Source organism: Culicoides brevitarsis, chromosome 3 (genome assembly GCF_036172545.1).
Source record: "Culicoides brevitarsis isolate CSIRO-B50_1 chromosome 3, AGI_CSIRO_Cbre_v1, whole genome shotgun sequence".
Lineage (NCBI taxonomy): Eukaryota > Metazoa > Arthropoda > Insecta > Diptera > Ceratopogonidae > Culicoides > Culicoides brevitarsis.
The window spans coordinates 13,964,476-13,987,514 of record NC_087087.1 but is presented as its reverse complement, the minus strand read 5'-3'; the positions used below and the strand labels follow the sequence as shown (position 1 = coordinate 13,987,514).

At 28.0% G+C, this 23,039-nt stretch overlaps 2 protein-coding genes across 4 annotated transcripts; one reads left to right on the top strand and one right to left on the bottom strand.

Annotated features, from left to right (window-relative positions):
• Nucleotides 1–993: 993 nt before the first annotated feature.
• On the top strand, nucleotides 994–3,812 carry LOC134836043 (arginine kinase 1-like). Its single transcript, XM_063851167.1, has 4 exons — nucleotides 994–1,137; nucleotides 1,199–1,449; nucleotides 1,521–1,693; nucleotides 2,832–3,812. The coding sequence occupies exons 1-4, from the start codon at nucleotides 1,129–1,131 to the stop codon at nucleotides 3,728–3,730; spliced, it is 1,332 nt and encodes a 443-aa protein (XP_063707237.1). The 5' UTR covers nucleotides 994–1,128; the 3' UTR covers nucleotides 3,731–3,812.
• Nucleotides 3,813–5,026: 1,214 nt separating this feature from the next.
• Nucleotides 5,027–22,383, bottom strand: LOC134835973 (V-type proton ATPase 116 kDa subunit a1-like). 3 transcript variants are annotated; one of them, XM_063851050.1, is made up of 6 exons: nucleotides 22,215–22,383; nucleotides 9,304–9,458; nucleotides 7,346–9,241; nucleotides 5,636–5,867; nucleotides 5,403–5,574; nucleotides 5,027–5,337 (listed from the first exon to the last, which is right to left on the bottom strand). In XM_063851050.1, exons 2-6 carry the CDS (start codon nucleotides 9,418–9,420, stop codon nucleotides 5,235–5,237), a joined length of 2,520 nt encoding a protein of 839 aa, XP_063707120.1. In that variant the 5' UTR covers nucleotides 9,421–9,458; nucleotides 22,215–22,383; the 3' UTR covers nucleotides 5,027–5,234. The 3 variants fall into 3 exon arrangements, with proteins under 3 accessions (XP_063707120.1, XP_063707119.1, XP_063707118.1); XM_063851049.1 differs by lacking the exon at nucleotides 22,215–22,383 and adding an exon at nucleotides 16,262–16,505; XM_063851048.1 differs by lacking the exon at nucleotides 22,215–22,383 and adding an exon at nucleotides 10,881–11,258.
• Nucleotides 22,384–23,039: the final 656 nt, after the last annotated feature.

The window sequence follows — 23,039 nt, the reverse complement described above, 5'->3', positions numbered from 1 at the left end:
ATTTTCTTACAAAAAATATAAATCAATAAATTAATAATTTTTTATAAATTTCTGTAATTCAAATCAAATAATTTTTTTTATATTTAAAATTATTAGAGAATTTTTTTTTTGTTTTCTGGAAATATTGTTATATTAATTTATATGCAAATATTTTTAAAAACAAAAAAAACTATTGAAATATTTTCGTCGAATCATTCAATTTTTTAAGTAAATTTTTTGTTTTATTTTTTTTCATTTGAATTTTTTTACAAAATTTTTGAAAAAATTTTTTTTTTGAAAATTATAGAATTTATTTTTGAAAATTAAACTTCGTAGTTTTTTTTACTATATGTTTTTAAAAATTTTCTTAAATAAAAAATTCTTCAATATTAATTTTTTTTTGTCAGACAATTCTTCAAAAATTTTTTTCTATTTAAAAATATTTTTAAATAATTTTTTTTTTACAAAAAAATGTCGAAAATATTCAAAATATTTTTTTTATAAATTTAATTATTTTTTATTTAAAATTTTATTTTTTTTAAAATTTATTTTTTTTAATTTTAATAAAATTCGCAACTCGCCTCGAAATCCTTAAAAACGCCTCAAAACCTAAATTTTTAAGCAGCTTTCTTAACGTATTATCGGCATTTTTTGCGCGTCGCATCGTGTCATCATCACCGCTGCTGACTCAAAACATGCAATTCAATGGCAATGTCACCACCATTTCCCGACACAGAACGAAAAGAAAAATAACAACAAACATTTCGGCGGCACGACGATGATGAGCTAACAATAACAAATATTTTTTTTTTTTAAATTCCGTACGGCAAAAACGTTGCGTGAGAAGAAGGACCCTCGTGTGTTTTTATTAATTTGTTTAAATTGAGTTGCCATAGCAGCGCGCGAAGAATGCGCGAATCGTTTTCTTCGTTTGTCTATTTTTGTCACTCGCTATCTAGCTAACAGTTGATTTCGACATCAAGGCAAACATTGATTCATTTATCAAACGGAAGTCGTTGGTGTCGCGCCGATAATTGGAAAATTGCTGAAGAAAACTTGAAGAAAAGTCAATTGCCTTGAAAAATAAATAAAAAAAAAACTGTGATAAAAATCCGTAAATAATTAATTTCTATTGATTGGAGACCAATTATGACTGCGGTAAGGCACAGATTTTTTTTTTGACCTTTAACCTTTTTTAAAAAAAAAAATTTTTTTTCAGTTCGAGAAAAAACGAGAGGAATTCCGAAAGTACCTGGAATGCGCCGGAGTCATCGATAGTCTCTCGAAAGCTTTGATAAAATTGTACGAAGAGGGCGAAAAACCAGACGATGCTGTCCGTTTCCTTCGCGAACAAATGTGCGAGACGTGCCCATCCGACGGAGATGTCGCCGAGTTGAAGGAAAATTACGAAAAAGCGCTCGCCAGAATTCAAGAACTTGAGCGCGAATTGAGCTCAGTTAAAGGCAATTTGTGAGTTGCGTTGAGTTGTTGATTGATTGATTTTTTATCGATTAACAATTTTTTTTTGCTTTCGTTCGCAGACGTTTGAGTGTGAGTGAAATGAATTTGCAGTTGGAACAAGGATTTGAGGCGTTGCAAGCTTATGATGGGAAGCCGTCACTTTTGCAGCAATTTTTGACGCGCGAAATGCTGGATAATTTGAAGGAAGTATCGACGAGTTTCAAGTCGACTTTGTATGATTGCATTCGATCAGGTGAGTTAACGGATTAAAATTTGAATTTTTTTGACAGCTGTCAAAATTTTCGATAAAAAAAATATAAAATTTTTCTCAAAATCATATTTTTAACTGAACGAAATATTTGAAAAAAAAAATCTTTAAAGAGAAATTTGATTTGAACAAAAATTTTGACAGCTGTCAAATTGACAGAAGGAGATATTTTTCAATATCATTCAAAAATTTTAGTTTTAATTTTTTTTAAAGATTTTTAAGACATTTTTTACTAAAAGTACATAAAAATATATTAAAATTCGATAAAATTATGAGATATTACGGAAAAAAATGACATCTGTCATATTAACTGTCAAAATAAATTAATGGAATTTGCTTAATTTTTTCAATTTTATAGCAAAATTTAAAAAAAAATAATTTTTGAATTAAATTTAGAAGACAAATGGCCAAAAAGTTTGAAAATTCTTTTAAAAAATTTAATTTGAAAGAAAATTTTGACAGCTGTCAAATTTTTAAAAAACTTTAAGGGCTCTTTATGGCTTTTATTTTTATGAATTTTGACTTTAGATTCGTTTAAATCAAAAAATAAATTAAAAAAATATTCAAAAAATTTTAAATTTTCAAAAAATTTTTTGACAGCTGTCATATCAACTGTCAATTACTGCAAATTATTAAATTTAAATTTTTTGAAATTTTTCTTAAATTTTGGAACTTTGAAAAAAAATTCTTGAAATCCAAATTAAATAATTTTTTGAAAATATTTTGACACTTAATGACATCTGTCAATGTCATTTTTTTAAATCAAATTTTTTAAGTATTTCAAGTATTTTTTGTAACTTTTCAAAATTTGTAGGATTTTTTACATTTTTACAAAAGAACTTACCTTGAATTTTAAAATTTCTCTAAAAATTTGTAAATGACAATGTTTTGACAGTTCAAAAATTTGACATTTTATCTGTCAAATAAAAATTTTTGATGAAATTTCTAATTGTGAGTTTTTTTTTGAAAAATTACAAAATTAGAAAAAATTTCGATTAATTTGAACTAAAAATAAGACAAAAACTGGAAATTTGTCTTAAAAAATTTTGACAGCTGTCAAAATTTGAACTGTCAAATTCTTTACTTGAGCAAAATTTTTAATTTTCTTTTCTCTTCTTTTCAGGTCTCGCTCATCCAAACTCCCACATTGGCGTCTATGCCCCCGACAAGGAAGCTTACACAACGTTTGCTGATCTCTTCAATCCCATCATCGAGGCATATCACGGCTTTCCCGCCGATGCCCAGCACCCGGCTACCAATTGGGGCGACGAATCCGAATTCGAGAATCTCGATCCCGACAACGAGTTTATCCGTTCGACGCGAATCCGGTGCGCCCGTTCCATCGAAAGCCATCCCTTCAATCCGTGCATGAAAGAAAGCGACTACGAGGCGATTATGGAAAAGCTCAAAAATGTCACGGAATGCTTCGAGGACGAGTACCAAGGAAATTTCTACCCTCTCTTGGGCATGGACAAGGAAACGCAGCAGCAGCTCATCGACGATCACTTTTTGTTCAAGGAGGGCGACGAATATTTGCAGGATGCGGGCGCTTGTCGCTTTTGGCCCGTGGGTCGTGGGATTTTTCACAATGCCGATAAGACTTTTCTCATTTGGTGCTGCGAAGAAGATCACTTGCGAATTATTTCGATGGAGCAAGGCGGTGACTTGGGCAAGGTTTATGGGCGTTTGAAGCGCGGCGTTGCGATGATCGAGAAGGAAATGCCGTTTTCGCGTGACGATCGTTTGGGATTTTTGACTTTTTGTCCCACAAATTTGGGCACGACGATCAGGGCGAGTGTTCATATCAATTTGCCGAAATTGTCGGCGGATATGGAGAAACTTGAAGAAGTTGCAGCAAAGTTTAACTTGCAAGTTCGAGGAACGGCAGGCGAACATACGGCTTCGAGTGATGGATTTTACGACATTTCCAATAAACGTCGTTTGGGACTCACGGAATTCGAGGCAGTGAAGGAGATGTATGATGGAATTAAGGAACTCATTACCATGGAGAAGGAAATGTAAATGCTTTTAGTGCACTTTTAATGACAATCCGCCACTTCTGAGCTTTATTCCAAAATTTTTCGTGTAAGATATTCAAACTGAAAAAGCAATAAAAATGCTTCTAGATGCTAAAAAATTCGTTTTTTTAGTATAAGAATGTCAAATTTTGCACTGGGCTAAAATTTTTCAAATTGCATAGGGTCAAAATTTTCGAATGTACTTTGGGACAAAATTTTTGATTGAAGATTGGGACAAAATTTTATAATATATATTGTGGAAAAACTTTAAAATATGCATTGGGTTAAAATTTTCTTAGTGTAAATTTAACCAAATTTTCAAAATGTACATTGGGAGAAAATTTTTGAATGATTTGTGACAAAATTTATCAATGTGCATTAGGGCAAAATTACAAAATCTGCATTAAGACAAAATTTTTGAATGTTTATTGGGCCAAAACTTTTAATTGTTCATTGGGCCAAAATTTTAAAATCTGTATTGGGACAAAACTTTCAAATTGCATAGGGTCAAAATTTTCGAATGTACTTTGGGACAAAATTTTTGATTGAAGATTGGGACAAAATTTTATAATATATATTGTGGAAAAACTTTAAAATATGCATTGGGTTAAAATTTTCTTAGTGTAAATTTAACCAAATTTTCAAAATGTACATTGGGAGAAAATTTTTGAATGATTTGTGACAAAATTTATCAATGTGCATTAGGGCAAAATTACAAAATCTGCATTAAGACAAAATTTTTGAATGTTTATTGGGCCAAAACTTTTAATTGTTCATTGGGCCAAAATTTTAAAATCTGTATTGGGACAAAACTTAAGAATATGTATTGGGTCCCAATATAAAATTAATGAAGTTTTTATTTCGACCCAATGCGTATTCTGAAATTTTGTCCCAATAAACATTTAAAAATTTTTGTCCAATATACAATACATTCAAAAATTCTTATACCAATGCATAATTCAAAAAATTTCCCCAACGCACATTTTGAAATTTTAGCCCAAAGAACTTTTATTAATTCTATCCCAATGCACATTCTAGAATTTTTCGCCTATTAAAAAATTTGAATTTATGACCCAATCCACATTTTAAAGATTTTTCTCAATGCACATTCAGGAATTTTGTCAGTAAAGACACAAAAATGTTGTCCCAATGCAAAATTTAAAAATTTTGACCCATTGCAAATTTTGAATTTTTTAACCCAATGTTCATTTCAAGTCTCTAAAAACGTGTTACGATTACAGAATGACCTAAAAATACCAAAAAATCTTCAATAAATTGTCTTATGAATAAAAAATGACACTTTCGGTTCGGTTAAACTTTATTTTTTCAATAAATCGGTTTCAACAAAGAAAGTAACGGTTACAATGTAATAAGTTTTTAACGTTTCTCTGACTACTGTGAACATAAAAACACGCAACTACGATAAAACTGGGGGTAAATAATGATTTTAAAACAGAAATAAACGAAAATAACGCAGTCGCGCGTTGTTAAAATACTGTTTGAGACACTTATTTGGTCTCCTCGGTATCTTCTCCATCGAGAATGGCCTTGAACGAGTACGGTTGGAAGACGTATCCAAGACCTTCGTAGAATTTGCTCATGAATTCGACCCTAAAATTGAAATTTTTTGTTAAAAATCAAAAATTTTCGAGAAAAAATCAAAAAAAAATTCTCACCAATGAAGACGCAAAGTATGCAAGAAGGCTGATAATCCTTCCATCATGACCAAAATAGCCAAAGTGAACAAAGCCCAGAAGCAAAAAGTGATGACTAACATGACAGCTCCCGAATATTCGGTTTGTTTCAAGCCAATTTGGAGCACCATGTTCCATAATACTTCAGATAATTCTAGAAAAATTTAATTTTTGTTAGTTTTTGAACAATTTTTTGTTAAAAATCGAAAACTTACGAGCATGAGCCAAGGACAAAGCCCACAAACGCAGGTAGGAAGCGGTGTGAGAGACAGTACTGAGCACATATTCAATCGTATGGATGGCTTGATGGATGAAAATTTCGCTGAGTGGCTCGTCGTCGTGACCTCCATGAGCGCCGCCTTCATTAGCGTGACCATTGGCGGGTGCTTCGGGATTCTCGGGAGTCATTTCCATGCCTTGGTTGATGTCACCGTTGTAGCCATGACCCTGAAAAATATATTTTGATTATTTTTTATGAAATTTAAGAAAAAAATTGATTTTCAGTTTAAAAAATTTTTTTTGATGGATGACAGCTGTCCAAAAATTTTCGATAATTTTGATTTTTAGACATATTAATGTTAATTTTTTTGACATTTTTAATTAAAATTTTAATATTTGAGCCATCCCGATACTCAAAAATGAAAAAGAAAACGAAAATTCTTAAGCTGTCAAAAATGACAAATGTCAAAATTTTCAGAAAAATCTAAATTTTGAAGAATTTTAGACCCAAAAATTAAAAATCTGATTAAAACTAACATAAAAATTATTTGAAAATTTAAAATTTTTGAATCAAAAACACTCAAAATAAATATTTATTGCTTTAAAATTGAATTTCAAAGTAAATTTTGACAGCTGTCTTTTATAAACATTAGTACTCTTTTATCTAAAATTTGTATTTTTGAGTTAATCAAAGAAAAATATTGATTTTTTAGCTAAAATTACCAAAATTAGGTCTAAAATCGATAAAAAATTTAAGTTTTTATGACAAATTTGACAGCTGTCATTTTGACATAAATTTCAATTTAACTCAGATTTAAAATTTTAAGTTGTTTAAAGTTTAAGATATATTATTTTGATTAAAATTAACTAAAATATTTAAAAATTTAATAAAAAACCAACTTTTTAAAATTTTTTTGACATCTGTCATTTTTAACGTTTATGATAAATTTAAAAAAAATTACTAAAATTTTAGTTTTTGTTAAATTTTTGTTTAAATTAAAGCTAAAAGCACTAAATGTTAAAGAAATTTGACAAAAAATTGTTTAAAAAATTAATTTCATCAAAAATTTTGACAGCTGTCAATTTAGTTATTCATAGACTTTTAACTTAAAGTAAGGTAAAGTTCAAAATTGATTTTTTTAAATCAAATGGATAAAAAATACTTTAAATTTATTTTTAAAAAATTATTGACACGAAAATTTTGACATCTGTCACTTTTGACAGTTATGAAAAATCTATCAATTTTTTTAAAAATATAACCGTAAAAAGCTCAAAATGAACCGTTTTGTCTCTAATTTATCGAAAAGAGCTTAAACTTGATGAAAATCCAATGTAAAATGAAAATTTGACACCTGTCACTTTTGACATTTACGAAAATATCTCATTTTTCGGGAAATGTAATCTATAAAAGGCAAATTTAAGTTCAAATTTCATATTTTAACTTATAATTTATCGAAAAAATTTTACAATTTTTGAAAACTTTTGAATTTAATATCAATTTTGACATCTGTCAAATTTGACATTTATGAAATATCTCTCAATTTTTTATGAAATTATAACTTTCAAAGGCAAATTTAAATCCAAATTTTAATTTTTAGCTTAAAATTCATCGAAAAGACCTAAAAATTTGGATTATAATAAAAATTTTGACATCTGTCAAATTTTCACAACTGTCAAAATTCCTTAAAATCCTTCAATTAACTCACCTTTGCTTGCTTCTTCCTCTGCGACATGATATACAAAGGCTTACCCAACAACATCCACGGAATACAAGCCAAGGCAATAAACACAAAAGTCATCTGCAACGTTCCCTGCCAATCGAACATGAATTCCTTGCAATTTGGCAACACCGTCGCTTCCTTAAACAACATCATGTTAATGAACAAGATCAGCACAGAGGGCGCACAAGCAGGCGTATACGCAGATTCTGTCATTTTCGGTCCATACCAAACCCATTTCGCGAACATCATGAAGACCATATAAGCAAAGAGCAAGACAAGGAAAATAATTTGCGGCAAAAATTCCAAGAAAATACTGTAATTCCTGCGGAAATGGCGGTAATTCACGACACTCATGCACACGCCGAAAATCATATGAACGACGCCAAAAATGATCGAAAGTTTCATCTTGAACGAGTTGAGGAAGATAATTTTGTTGGTAGCAAGTGCCCATGCCGGATCAACCCCAATTGGGTAGGGATCGTCGATTAAATCGTCCGAAGCGGGGTTCAGTTGGAGTTCCTTGCTGTGCAAAATCGTGGATTCGTTGTAGGTTATGCGCCAACGCGTCCCAAAAATGTTCATCGTTTTCGAAAAGATGTCGTTGTAGACAAATCCGGTGTACATCGAGAACAATCCCATGAGCAAAATGATGTAACGCCCGCCAAAAAAGATATTCCAGATCTCGTTGGTGGTTTTTTTCGCGCCTAAACGACGCTCGTAAACCACCATCCACAAACCGAACAAAGTGAGGATAAATCCGTGACCCAAATCGCCGAACATGATGCCAAACAAGAAGGGGAACGTGATAATTGTGTATAAAGCCGGGTTAGCTTCACGATAAGACGCGATTCCGTAAGCGTCGATCAAATTTTGGAAGCCGCGCGTGAAGCGGTTTGTTCGGTTGAAAGTCGGCGGAGCCTCGTTCGTCTCAATTACGTTCAAAAACGAAGGAATTGTACTTCCAACGGCAGCCGAGCCATCGGATAAGGCTTTTTGAACTGCTGGCAAGTCAGCAACGGACACCCAACACTCCCCGATGAGACATTTTTTGGAGACATCCATGTTAAAAAGGTTCAGCGTGTGATAAATTGCCTTCATTTTCTTCACCATGATGCGCCAACGAGGCAAATCCTTCGAAACGCTCACCAAAACTCTCTGGCGATGGTCCTTGGTTTGGTTCAAAACCATCATGAGGTCTTCCAAACGGACCCGAACGCCCTTCAGCATGTTTTCGCGCTCGTCATAAGTGTTGGGGCACGGATACAACGAGGCATGATACCCACTGCAGACCTTCTTGATGCGCGATTTGAGCTGCTCACCTTGGAAAAATGCCACAAAAACCGTTTTGTAGAGTTCGTTGCCCGTTTGGGGGTCTTCCAAGGGTTCATCCAGCTCCGCTTGACGCAAAAAGACGTTTCCACGCGAAATTCGCCACAACATACGCTCAAATCCGGGCACTTTGTCACGTTGAATGACGCCAGCGACGAAACCGAGACGCCCCCGGATCTGCTGAGCTCCTTGCTCCGCCTCGTTGTTCGAAAATGCCTCCAAACTGACGGCATTTTCGTGTTCGGAGAAGAAATTATGCGTACGCTCGAGTACGTTTCGCAACTCCGTGAGCTCCAAATAGTTCGATTTCAGATTAATCGCGTTCTGCGACAATTCTAGGATCTCGTTCTCGGTTTTCTCGAGATGCGCTTCGAGATCGATGATTTCGCGCGGGTTTGGGGCACGGGGAATGTCATCTTCGCCGACATCGGGGCAGTTGACGGAATCTTTCTTCATTTCCGTTTCCACGTAGCGCAGTTTGCGTTCCATTTCGTCGCAACGACGCACTTCGCTGACGAATTTCCGTTGAAAGGCGTTCACTTCGGGATTTAACTGGAAAAGTTAAAGTGGTTTTTTAAGTGATTTCGAGGAAAAATTGATTAAATGGGACTTACGTCACGAAATTGAACAGCTCCGATTTCGCCGAGCTCCGAAAGTGACGTGTAAGCAGCTTCGGGCTGGATGAACATTTGGCATAAAGCCATTTCCTCGCTGCGGAACATGGCACCCATTGTGTTAGTTGGGCGTGGCTGAGCCTCCCCTTGTGGAACTGTAAAAGTTTAAAAATGAGAATTATCATTAAAATTTGGATTAGAAAAAGGTAAGATTTTTTTTTATTTTAAAATTTTAGGATTTTACGAGAAAAGATTTATTTTAAAAAATTTTAATATTAAAAAAAATTTCTTCAGAACCATCAACATTTTTTTTGTTAATTAATTAAAGTCAGAGCTAAAATCTTAATATTTAAATTTAATTTTTTTTTAAATTTGTAAATATGTTGATTTTACAAAAAATTGTAAATATTTTTTTTAATTTTTTTTAAATAATTTTTTAACTTTATACTATGAAAATTGTGACAACTTTTAAAAAAATAGAAAAAAAAATTTTTGAAAAATTCTAAGAAAATCTTCAATTTATTTTAATAAAGGTATTTTTTAAGTTGGCATAATTTTTTTAAATGTTAAAAATTGCCCGTTTTTTAATAAAAAAATTATACAAATAAATTTATTAAAATTTTTTGCCAATTTAACACAAATTTCATCAAAATTTTTAATTAAATTATATTTGATTAAATTTTATAAAACTTTTTTTTGAAAGACTTTCAAGAATAATCAGGAATAAAAATTTGTAAAAAAAATTTAAGTCTTTATGTGCAAAAATTGAAAAAAGAAAATAAAATTTTACGATAAAAATAAAGATAAAAAATTTATTCAAATTGAACTAAAATTGATTGATTTTTCTATTTTTAAATAATTAAAATCTTAAATAATTATTTTTTTATAATTTTAATTTTAGAAGAAAAAAAATGTTTAAATATCTCAAAAATTAAAAAAAAAATTCATAGAAAATTTTTCACTCTCAAAAGGTCAATTTAAAATATTTTCTAAGATTGAGTTAATTTTATTCCTTAGGAAATTTAATTTTTTTAATTAAAAGAAAAATTATTTTATTTAATTTACTAATTTTATTTAAAGAAAAAATAAATTTAAAGTTAAAAATAATTACGTTAAAACATAATTATTTTTATTACATTTTTTTTTAATAATTAATTTAAATTTAATAAAAAAAAATTATTTTTCTCAATTTTTTTTATTTTTTTCTCAATTTCATCTTTTTAAATTTAAAAATAAAAATAAATTTTTTTTTTTAAATTTCCTTTGAGAAAATAAAATAATTAAAATTAAGTTTTTCCTCTTTTTTAATTAAAACGCATAAACCACAATAACAAATTTTCCCTTTAAAATTTAAATTAATTGAAAAAAAAACCGGCAGCACCGCAGACATTTTTAAAAATCCCCCATGTGACATCATATCAAAACAATTAACTACACATTGCTACACTGCCTGCCATAAAACCCATTCAATTCTTGTCACACACTGATAAGAAGACATTTATCATGGAGCGCCTTAAACTTTGAATCAACAGTTTTATTTATTTAATTTATTTTTTTTTTTAATTTTTCCTTCTTACTTGGAACATAGTCCGCATTTCTCATGGTTGCTATTTAATTCCAACTCCTCGATTAAATTTAAAAAAAAAATAATTTTTTTCAAATTTCACTATTTCTCAGTCCTACTCTATTTTTGACTAGAGGCAACTCATCAATGAAACCGCGCGGCGATCAAGTCAACTGATAAGACACGAAAAAAAAATTTTTTTTACGAATTTTTTCTTGTTGACATTATTCATCAATAACCCTTTAAGAAAAAATGTCTCTTTTTACGATAATTGGAGATTTTTTTGTTTCGTTGCCTCTTTTCTTTGATCTTTAAGTTAACACGTTTAACTTGATTTTTTTGATTAAATATGCGCGAGCGTCTGCGAGACAAAACAGTTATCGACACGACAATTATCAAACGTGGACTGATTTCAATATCTTTTAAACAAGGTGTGCTGCTGTCGTCGTCGTCGCCGTATGCAACAGGTAACAAGACGCAGACAACGACAATTATATTTTGTGTCGACACGAGACAGCTGCGTACACGACTTACGAAAAAAAAAAATTAAAAAGATAAGTGAACGAGCAAGTGTGAGTGTAATTGTCTTTTTTTTGAGTTTCTTATGTTCTCAAAATTTATTAAATTTATGAATGTGTTGAAATTTCGTCAATGTGTGCAAGGTGTCACATTATTGCTGAGTAATTGATAAGTGTGAGAAATTTTTTAATTTTTTTTTGATAAGAACCTTTTTTGTACATCCCTGAAAATTATTTTTTTCTTTATCAAAAGACAGACGGCAATATTTCTTTCAACTACCTACTACTGAGTTGTGACCGCAAATGCAGTTTTGTACAACTTTAATTAGTTATTAAGTAATGAGTTTAAGACAAGTTTCGTTATAAATTGATTTCCTGATTGATTTTGTGAAAGATAACCAGGCAACTCCATGAAAGGTTTAACGGATTAATTTTTTAAAAATTATTTTGACAGGAATTTTTTGACATTTAAATTAAATTTTAATTTTTTTGAAATTTTTTAAATTCATTTTTACAAATTTATAATAATTTAAATTAAATAATTCATAAAGAAAAATTAAATTTATTGAAAATTTTGACAGCTGTCATTTTTAAGATTTTGACAGTTGACATAATTTTCGATGAATTATCCCAGAATTTAATTTTTTTATAATTTTATGTTTTTTTTTACAAAAACTTATGTTTTTGATTATGAACATTTTTAAATGTGAGGTTTTCTAAATATTTTTGACATCTGTCAAATTTCGTAAATGTCAAAGTTATTTTATAGACTTAAATTTTAATCAAAAATTATTTTTTTTTGGGTCAAATAATTTAAGAAACGTTCTCAAAATTTATTTATGGATAAAAATTTAAAGCAAAAACTTCGTTTATAAATTTTGACAGTTCACAATTAATGACAGCTGTCAAAAATTTTGTATAAATTTTAATTTCAAAGCGATTTTTAAATGTAAAAATACGACATTTTTTAATTTATTTTGAAAATTTTTAATAAAAAAAATACTTAAAAATTGCTAAATATTTGAAATTATGACAAATATTGTAAAAAATCTCATAATTTATGTCAAAAACTAAGCTGTCAAAATTATTTACTGCTTTTTTTGTTGATAAAATTGAATAAAATCTAAGTTAATTGAGAGGTTGAAAAACTTTTCAAAGCTTTAATGGCTTTAAGATGCAAATTGCTGTAAATTATATGAATAAAATTAGTTTATTTATCAATAAGTCATCTCATGTTACTGACAAATTGATTTAAAGAACAAGTTTTTTTTATGAAAATCAAAGACTAGAAACCTGATTTCTTATTTAATTTTAATAAATTTCTTAATTATATTAATGTGCATTTTACAAAATATTTTTTAAAAAATCAAATAAAATGATTTTAAATATAAAAAGTGATAAAAATTCATTTTTTTAAAATTCATAAAAAATTAAAAAAAAAATTAAATTTTAAAAATTTGAATTAATAAACTTTAAATTAATTATTTTAAAAATTTAAAAAAAAAAAAAATTAAAAATTTTTAGAATTTTCATAAATTTATTAAAAATTTAAAGACTTTACGGAAATTTTCCTCAATATTTAAAAAATTTTTTTTTTTTTAAATAAATAAAAGGTTAAAAACACAAATTAATTTTTTTTTTTCATATTTTAAATTTTTTAAAAAAATATTTAAAAATGGAAAAAAAATAATTTTTAAATAAATTTAATGGAAACGCCTTATTGTTCAAAAGAAATTCCACAAAAATTCCATTAAAAAATCCTTGACAACATTTTGTTGCATGAAAAACCTTCAAAAAAAGTCACCGCTTCTACATTTTATAACCCCTTACCCAGATTCCGAACATCTTTCGCTTGTATATTCGCCGATAAAGCTCTTATCGCACGTCCCATGCTTCAAAAAAAAATTATTTGCCTAACAATTACTTAACACTTTTTTTTCTATCTCCACAAATCTTTTATTTATTTTTTCAAAAATTATCTCTTTAAAAAAAAGATAAAAATTTTATTACATCACTAAAAATATTTTTTTTTAAATTTTTCGTCAAATCACGTCAGTATCACACACAAGAATGGATCAAAAATTATTTTCAGATCGATAATCTACCCAACGAATCGTTCGAAAATCTTTATCAAATTAATTTCGTTACTAAATAAAACTTCGAAATTGACGTAAATTCATCTAGATGATAATTGAAATTTCAAACAATCTTGAGAGATTTTAATACAAAACAAAAAAAAAATTGTCGAGGTGTGAGAAAAAATTTAGAAGTTTTTTTTTTCGTGCTTAATTATAGTTTAAGCCCACATCTCATGGAACACATCATGTGATTGACAATGTTGCGTGTGATAAATTGCAAGTTGAATGTTGTGACAATAATTTGATAGAAAATTTGCATAATTCATTAAAAAATTGCCAGAGTGTTGAACAATTTAATCGATTTTGATTAAAAATTCGTCAGTTGCTTGTTTTTTTTTAATTTCTAGGCTGAATTAATTTGTGACTTGATAATAATTGGAAAATAATTTTAAAAAATTTTTCTTGAAGTAAAATACCAGGCGTTGACACTTGAGAAAATCGTCGACATGCTAATTCAAAAAAAAAACGGTCAAAATAATTTTAGTTCATTAAAAGACCGCTAGATGGCGTCAAAAGCAGTAAAAATTATTTTTAATGGTAAACCGGAGGCATACAAAATTTTCTTACGTACGTACATAGGTCCATAGATACACAAAAAGCAACAAGTCTCGTGACTTATTTAAACCAGTTTTTTACTCAAAAAGGCTTTTTATAAAATTAATCATCCCAAAAGCCTTTTTATCAACTACTTTCCTTAATTGTTTTTTCAAAAACACTTTTTTTCAATTCATTGAAACTGTCATTAAAAATTAATTCTTAATTAGAAGCAACAGCTATTGACGACGAGGGAAATCATGCATGAAAGCTCATCGTTGTTTACTTGTATTTTTTCATTTAATCGCTCTAAAAAAAAAGCTAGGCGACGAGAAACGTTAATTTTTTTTTCAATAATTTTAATTTAAAACTCGTGAATGTAAAAATTTGCACTTGCAACAATTTGCTTGTCTGAATTTATTCATTATCTTCGTGCATTCGTTCAGCTCAGTTGTTTTGACTTTTTTGTGATGGAGTCATGTAAAACAATATCACGGGAGTGTATCGAAAAGCTATTTGTTTGTCAGATGTTTTTTTTTTTTGTTTTATGATGATTGCAATGCTGATGTATTTGTTTGACAAGTGTTTAGCAATTAGGATGGACAGAATTTTTCAAAATTTAAAAAAAAATATTTAAACTTTGAATTCTGACAAGTTAAGTCAATTCTGACAGTTAAAGTTTGACAGCTGTCTTTAGATAAATTTCAAATTTTGAACTTATCAAAGACTCAAAGTTGTCTAAATTGGGAACGAGAATTCAAAAATTTCATAAAAATTAAAATTTTTCCAAAGATTAAGTCAACTGTCATATTTTGAAATTTATGACAGCTGTCAAAAATTCTGTCAAAATGTAAATTTTTTATATTTTGAGTTTAGTTTTTGTCAATTCAGATCAAAAATCGAATATTTGAGTTCAAGAATGATCCAGCTGTCACTTTTTTAAATGTCAAGAAGTATGACAGCTGTCACAATTCTGTCAAAATATTAATTTTTAGCATTTTAAGGTTAGTTGTGTCAATTCTGACTAAAAATAGAATATTTAAAGTTTACGAATGATTCAAATGTCATATTTTGAAAAATTAAGAATTATGACAGCTGTCAAAATTTTTACTAACAATCAAATTTTTAACAATTTAAAGTTTTTATTAGTTATGAACAAAATTTAAATCTTTGGCTCACAAAATCTTGTAAAGCTAACAGGAAAAATAATTTTCATAGTCAAAAAATTGTAAAAAATTGACAGATGTCAAAAATTCGATTATATTTTTAATTTTTTTAAACAATTTAATTTTTTTATTTTTAAATTTTCTAATAATTTTTCATTTTTTATTAATTTAAAATTAATAAATTAATTAATTTTAAAAGTTTTTATTTTAAGAAGAATTTTTAATTTAAAAATTTTGACAGCTGTCAATTTTTTTTTAAATTTAAATGTCACATTTTCAGGATGATGTTAACTACTTATTTTTTTTTTTTTTCATAAAACTCATAAAATAATCAAAAATTATCACTTCAATAAATATTTCGACACCTGTCAAATTTTTAATTTAAATATAACTCCATTATAATCCATAAAAGGCACCAAAAATAACCTTTTAAAAATTTCTTAGCCACTCTAATTACACTCAAATGTTCACAAATTATTACTCTTTGGATAAATATAAGTAGAAATAGTGTCTCGTGTAGCTTTAAGGTACTACTTCTTATGCGACTACAGCTCTACGGTTGTTCGTTTGTATGGATTACCGACACATAGTAGCAGAAAAGACTTTTGCTTATCACATGATTCAATTACATTCCGTTACTTTTTTATCACATTCATCAGGTGGTTTGGTCTTGAAGAGCTGCGATATGAAAATTTCACTTAAATATTTTTTAAAAATATTTCTGATAAACAAATTCCTGCAAAAAATGTCACAATCGCAAAATCAATTGAATTGCTATAATTTTAAATTAACCTTGAATTATTTTATTTTTTTTCAATTTTTTATCCACAATATCATCAGATGATCATAATCAATATTTATTAAAGAATCACGCTGGTTGTTTCGTCATCAATTGCAGGCACATGACTTGAGTTTTCTTCGCAAAAATGACTTTTGGAATTATTATTTTGACTTTCGTTTCACAGTTCGATGCTAATTTCTTTGTTTTCATTTTTTTGCAATTATTTGATAATAATTTTAACTAGACGAAAAACTTACATTTATTTATTTACTAGAATTGTCTTGTTTTGACAACAAATTGGTCGTTCGTTCACTTTGTTTATTAAAAATATTTGGATAATTTTTTTCCGACGACACACGACACTTTCAAAATATTTTTCTTTTTTTTAACAACAAATTTTAAAACAAAAAAAAAACTTTAAAAAAATATTTATTTATTTTTTCTTCTCTTCCCGCTGAAGATGCACACAATCCATTCGGTCTCGAGTCCAGGGAGAAACTGAACGTGAATATGGTGAGTGTGTAATAAAAGTTTTTTTTTTTACTGAATTAGTTATCAGATCGTCGTTAATAATATTATTATTATTGTTGTTCTGTTAGCATATCGCTGTATGGCGTTGCCATATGGAACGTGGATGCGAGTATGAGTGTTGTTGTTGCGATATATTTGTATCGTCATCATTGTTTGTAGGTATCATCATTGCCATCATCGTTAGGTACTTAGCGGACTTTTAGAAGACTCTGAGTATTTTAATTAGGAATAGAGTGTTAGTTTAGATTTTTTGTGAAGAAGATTTAGAGAGATATGAGCGCGACAAATAATGAAAGTGAATTGTCATCAAATTGATATTTGCTTGCATATCAATAAAATGAGAGAATGGAATAATTTTCTTTAAGGCCAGAGCAATTATTGAAATTGTTTTGGGTTTTAAATATTTTTTTTAAATAATGAAGAGAAAAATTTATTGATTAAAGTAGAATGTTAGATTTTTTTTAAATTTGAGGGATAGATAATTATTTTTTTCAAAAGTTAACTTTTTAAAGTCCCTTTTTAGTTAACAACGAATATACATTTTTGATCGTTTATTAAATTTTCATGTATAGAATTCTCACATTTTTCATTTGAATTTAGTACTTTTTATGAGTTTAAGAACTCTTAAATCTCGATAGTTTTATGGAATTTTGATTTTTATATAAAATATCCTCAGTTAGATCTGTTTTCATTTTTTTCCATCCAACTTCAAAATTGACTGATTTTGTTTAATTAAGTATGCTTTTTACTCCGTTTTGTTAAACAGCTGAATTTTGCAATTTTTTTTAATTCGATAAATAAATCTTCTTTTCCGTAATTGGTTGTCAAGTTTGAACTTTGAGTTTTGATCGATGTGTTAAAAAAAATGGCATGTGCTTCTGATTTGTATTTTAAGAGATGTATTTTGAGATGGAAGCATTGTGCTTTCATTAAGAATCACAGAAGGCACCAATAGAATCGTCTTTTCATGTACCATGTTAAAGGTTTTTGGTATTTGATCAGCTCTGGTTCGCTTCGGTTCATTTATGGATGTTCTTCAATAGTAACTTTTTCATTTTGGGTTCTAAAGCCTGGTTAAGGTAACTTTAGCATGGATTGATTTTTGTAGAAAATAAAAAAAACAAACATTTAAAAAATAGAAAAATTTTTAAAAATAATTACAATGAAAACTGAAACATTTTTCATTGTTGCATTAGCCTCAGTAATAAAATTAAAACCTAATTTTTAATTTTTCTTTAATTCAAACCAAAAACTTCTACTTTTGTATATATTTGAAAGAGAAATATTCAACACAAAAAACTACAAAATTTTGTTTGCGAATATTGACCAAAAACGAAAGTCTAATCAATTAATCGATGTTCAAGGTTGCTATTTATTGCCTTACTTTCTTCAGTTTCGTCATTTCAACGATGAGTACATGTTAATCAATGATTACCAATACCGCTCAATTAAAAATAAAAATAGAACTCATTGTATATAAATAAATGAGTGGAAAATTTCAGTTAATTTTGGCACGTTCAAAGCTATTGAGTTCACATAGGAAATACATTTTTTATCGACATCAGGTTAAAGATCAATGACGATCAGTACTCTCTCAGTTTCTCTCTATTTTAAAAACTTTTTTTTTATCTCTTTGAGAAATTTAAAAAAAAATGTTTCACGAGTCTCTCAGAGCAAACAGATTAAAGCCAAAAATAGATCGCAACTTCTTATCTAAGTTTGTCCAAGTAAATGTCAAAATGATAAAAAGATTATAGAGATATGTAAATATTTATCTTAAAAAATTTGGAGCGTTTTGTAGCACGTTACAGGAAGAAGGCCTGTCACAAAAAGTCGTAATTATTTATTACTCAGAAGCACATTGCGCATCACTCGTACGATCACGAGGAGTAATAAAGATAAAAAATGTTAATGTTGGGTTAGTGTCTGAAATTTTTTTAGCTTTTTTTTTTATTATTTATTGTTTATTGTTTTGTCTACTGTGCTATTTTTAATGGGATTTAAAAAAAATCAAGTTTTGTTTGAAAAAGTGTCTGTCCGTTCTGTTTGTCCGTCGTGCTTGACTGAGGAGTACAAAAATGTGAAAAAGTGTTTTTGGATAATGTTTGAACTCAAAGCAGCTTTTAAGCTGAATTTCAATATTTTTTGACATCCAATCTTAAATTTTTAACAATAATTTGTTTTTTATTTTAAAATAACTTTGAGGAGTACGAAAATGTTAAAAAGTATTTTAGGTTAGATTTTACTCCGAATATGAAGGTTTGAATACTTTTTAGCAACTTTAGTTTATTTTTTTTTAACAATTTTGTAATGAATTGAAAATTTTTGAAGCAGTATTATTCACAAGTTTGTCTTTGAGGAGTACGAAAATGTAAAAAATTAAAAAATATTTAAAAAATTATTTAAAAAGTGCAACTAATTTCTAAATTCAATAGAAAATTTTCGCTTCTATTTAATATTTCTAACAATTAACTCATAAAACTTTACGAGCACCTGGAAATTTCCAGCAATAAAAACTCATAAACTTGATAAAATGTAGATACTTACTCCTCATTTTTGTAACACAATAGTAATAAAAATTCTCTCCAAGTAAAATATTTATGCAACCTCAATAATAAAATAATTATTTTTTTACATGCACTTGCACTCGTTATTATTTATCTGTATTGCCAACAAAATTATTAAGCAATTTTTTTTTATTATCTATCGAGGTCTTTTATCAACTTTTAACACAATTTTAATTCATTTTCTGTTTGGTTTCTTCAAATCTGGAACAAAACACAAGAAATTTCAACGTGAGCCAAGTCACGTGCTTCGATGATGTTGCTTTGCAAGTTGAAACTTGAATCGAAAACTGGTCACGTGTGCTTTACATTTCACACAAAATCAATGCAAAAATAGCACAAAACTGTTTTTTTTAAGAAAATTTATTTTTTTTATTAAAAAAATTAAAATAAATAAAAAAAAAATAAGCCACGTTATTAAAAATGCAGAAGTACAACTGTTGACGACTTAAAATAAACTGTTCGATTATGCTCAATTAAAACATCAGACAGCATGTTTGTCCTCGATTATTTGCTATGTATGCAAGTCTGTGTTTACTACCAGCACCTACAGAAATGAATAATAAAACATTTTTTTTTTGCTTGAAGTTGGATTGAGTGACAGAGACGAGAAATTAAAAGGGTTTCAATATAAAAATTTTAAATTTTTGAGTCACGAACCTGACTTAGTTATCACGTCTACGTACAATTTTTCTATATTTATTTAATTTTTTTCGTAGAAATAGATACACAAAAATATTAAAATAAACGCATTTCATTCATTGAATACTAATAACGAGTTAACAAAAAAATCATTCTGTACGATCGTAAAGTACAAACATGGTCAAGGACGAGAGATTTGCGAGATATTTGTTTAAAGTTAAGCCGGTTTGTGCTCAGTACAGCTTTAAAAAAAATGCTGGAGAGAAAAAGGAAGTAGAGAATATCGGAAATTGATAAGCTTGGAAATCAAAATGTCACGGTATTGGATAAATATTTTAACAGTTTTTATGAATGATTTAATGGTTAGTTGGCGTTAGTTAGTTTTACGTGGTAATTGATTTAATTTTCCTGTCATTAACGATGGATTGTTGACAGGAAAAATTCATCGATTGTTTTCGGTCACATTTTTCCAGTCGATAAAAGGAAAGTATAGCCTTGACCTAAATTTTTGGGGGAGCTTAATTATTGTCAAGAGACAAATTATTGGTTGGTATTTGTTTGGAAAACATGATTTATGGAGCGACGGAGGATTAAAAGGGAATGTTAAATGCGTCTAAATGTTAAAGGAAAAGTTTTTTTAGAACAATTTTTGTCTACGAAATTTTATGATTTTTAATTAATAGTTGAAAGTTTAAAAAAAAAATAAAATTTCGTAGACAAAAATTGTTCTAAATAATTGATTTTTTTTTTGTGATACATTCAACATTATTTTTTTAATCCTTCGTCGCTTCATAAATCATGTTTTCAACAAATACCTATCAATAATTTGTCTCTTAGTTAAGGACAAAGTTTTCAACAATTTAGAAAAGAACTTTTAAACTTTCGAATAAAAATTCAATAATAAAAATTTATTTTTAATTAATTTTTACTTAAGGCGAATAAAAATTTTTGATTTTTTTTTGAATTATTTCGAGGGGGGGAAAATAAAAAAATAATTTTTTTTTGTAATTTTTTAACGTTTTAAAGTTTGAAATTGAAAAGACGTTTGTAATTTATTTAATTTTAGTTTATTTTAATTTTGAATTAATTTGAGTTTTTTCCCAAAATAAAAATTTTTGAAAAAAAATAATTTTGGTCACGTAAAAAAAAAAAAAATGAAATTTCAATAGAAAATGACGTAATTAAAAATTTCATAAACAGTAATTTTTCATGATTTTTTAATATAAAAATTCCAAAATATGTCAAAAATATTTGTATTTTAAAAAACAATGGATATATTAAATTCAATTAGAAAAAGTTAAATATATTTTGTTTGAAGTATAAAATTAAAAAAGAGCCAAATGGAAAATTTTAACTAAGGTTTTAAATTTAAATTTATTAAAGACTTAATTTAAATTTCAATCAAGAATAAAAAAATGAATTTATTGCTGACGCCATTAATGAATGACGCCTTTTTTTAGTAAATTTCATTTTATTAAACTTCTCCACTGTTCAATGAACAAATATTTCTTAATAATCGAGCAGAGAGAAAAGCCTTTACATACAAAATCCCATTTAGAAGTTACAAATTGAAAACGTAACCTGAACAGTTGTCACCCTTGCAAGGCCCAAAACTCATCCAAGTATCTACCAAGCGGAGAGTAGCCAACAACCAAATCCAACTTCTTTATGATTATCCGCGGCAAAGTCAAAACTTCTTTCAATTCTATATAATTTTACTTTAAATTTTTCCTATTTTTTTTCAATTTTTTTAGAAAAACAGTATTTGTGAAAACAAAATTATTCATGAATTATTATAAAAAAAAGAAAACATTTTCACATTTTTTTTTTATCAAAAAATAAAAAAAAAATTGTTGAAAACTTACTTTAAAAAAATTATCTTAATAAATTTAAGCTACTTTCTCAGTTTTTCCGAAAAAATGAAAAACATGAGACTTTGTAGTTAAATTTTCATCAAAGAAAATTTAATGTTTTTTAGACTCTTCGTGTACTTTTTTTTAACTATAAAAATTAGTTTTATACAAAAATTGAATCTAAAACAGCTTTTTAAGCTTAAGATAAGCATTACAAAAAACTTTTAAAAAATTTCACTTGAATTTCTGTTGATTTTTTTTATTTAATCATAAGCTTAAAAAAATTTTTTTTACGATTTTTATTCATAATTTTTTTTTCTGGTATTTCATTTAAATTTTTTAAACACCTTTTACTGCTTTAAAAAATGGAAACCTTGACCTTTTTTGATTTTCATAACTTTTCTTTTCATTTTTAATTTTTTGACATTTCACATCAAAAATTCTGATGTTTTCACTCACTCTCAAAACAAACTACCAAGCAACAGGTGATTTATCTCTCATCTTTGTCAAACTAAAATTTGTGTTCGTTTGTTTCTAATAATAGCTTGTCTACTATAGAAAATTACTTTCTTTTAATTTCACTGTCTAAAAATACAACTTTTCACCTGTTTTTTCCTCACCTTTTGTCCTGTCGAACTATTGATCAGGAAAGTAATAAACTCAAAATAAATTATATAGCCTGACACCCGTTACTAATAATAAAAATAACAACAACAACAAGGACACGTGTGAATGAGAAAATGTTTTTCCGATCAACTTTTTACTTCATGCCGAACGCAAGACCGAGAGAACACTGAGCACACCTTTTCTCTGTCACGCCGTAAAAATAGGCGAGATACGTAGACATTTTATTCATTTATTATTATATAAAATTTATTTATACAGAAACACATGCGGCGTCGACGGCGGCACGACGAGAAAACAGATGATTTTACTGTTCTCTAATTTTTTTTTTATTTTTAAATTGACTCTTCTTTTGTTTGGTTTTCAATTTTTTTGTGTGTTTGTTTAGTGTTTGTAGTACCAATTGTTTGTAAATATTTGATTATTATGAGAACCAGACGTCTCCATTTTACTCACCGATGATATTTGTAAAGGTCAGTCTCTTCATGAAACGGGATCTCAAGTCTTTAATGTCTCTTGAACTCATTTTTTTGCTGCTTTTTTATTGATTCGTGGTAAGTAATCAATTTAATTACAGCTTTACTGTTTTTTCGATGACGGAAATTGCTTTTGCATGAACTTGAAATGTTCCTAATTGGTGGCAATAATTTCAAGGACGTGCTTTTCCTTTTAGTTCATTTACATTTTCTTTTGTGGCTGAATTTTCTTTTAAAACTATTTTCATTGTTTTTCTTTTCTTTTGGGGTATTTTTCTTTTAAAAAACGGTCAAATTGGTTCAATTGTCAGAAACTTACTGACCAACAAAAAAAAAACAATTTAG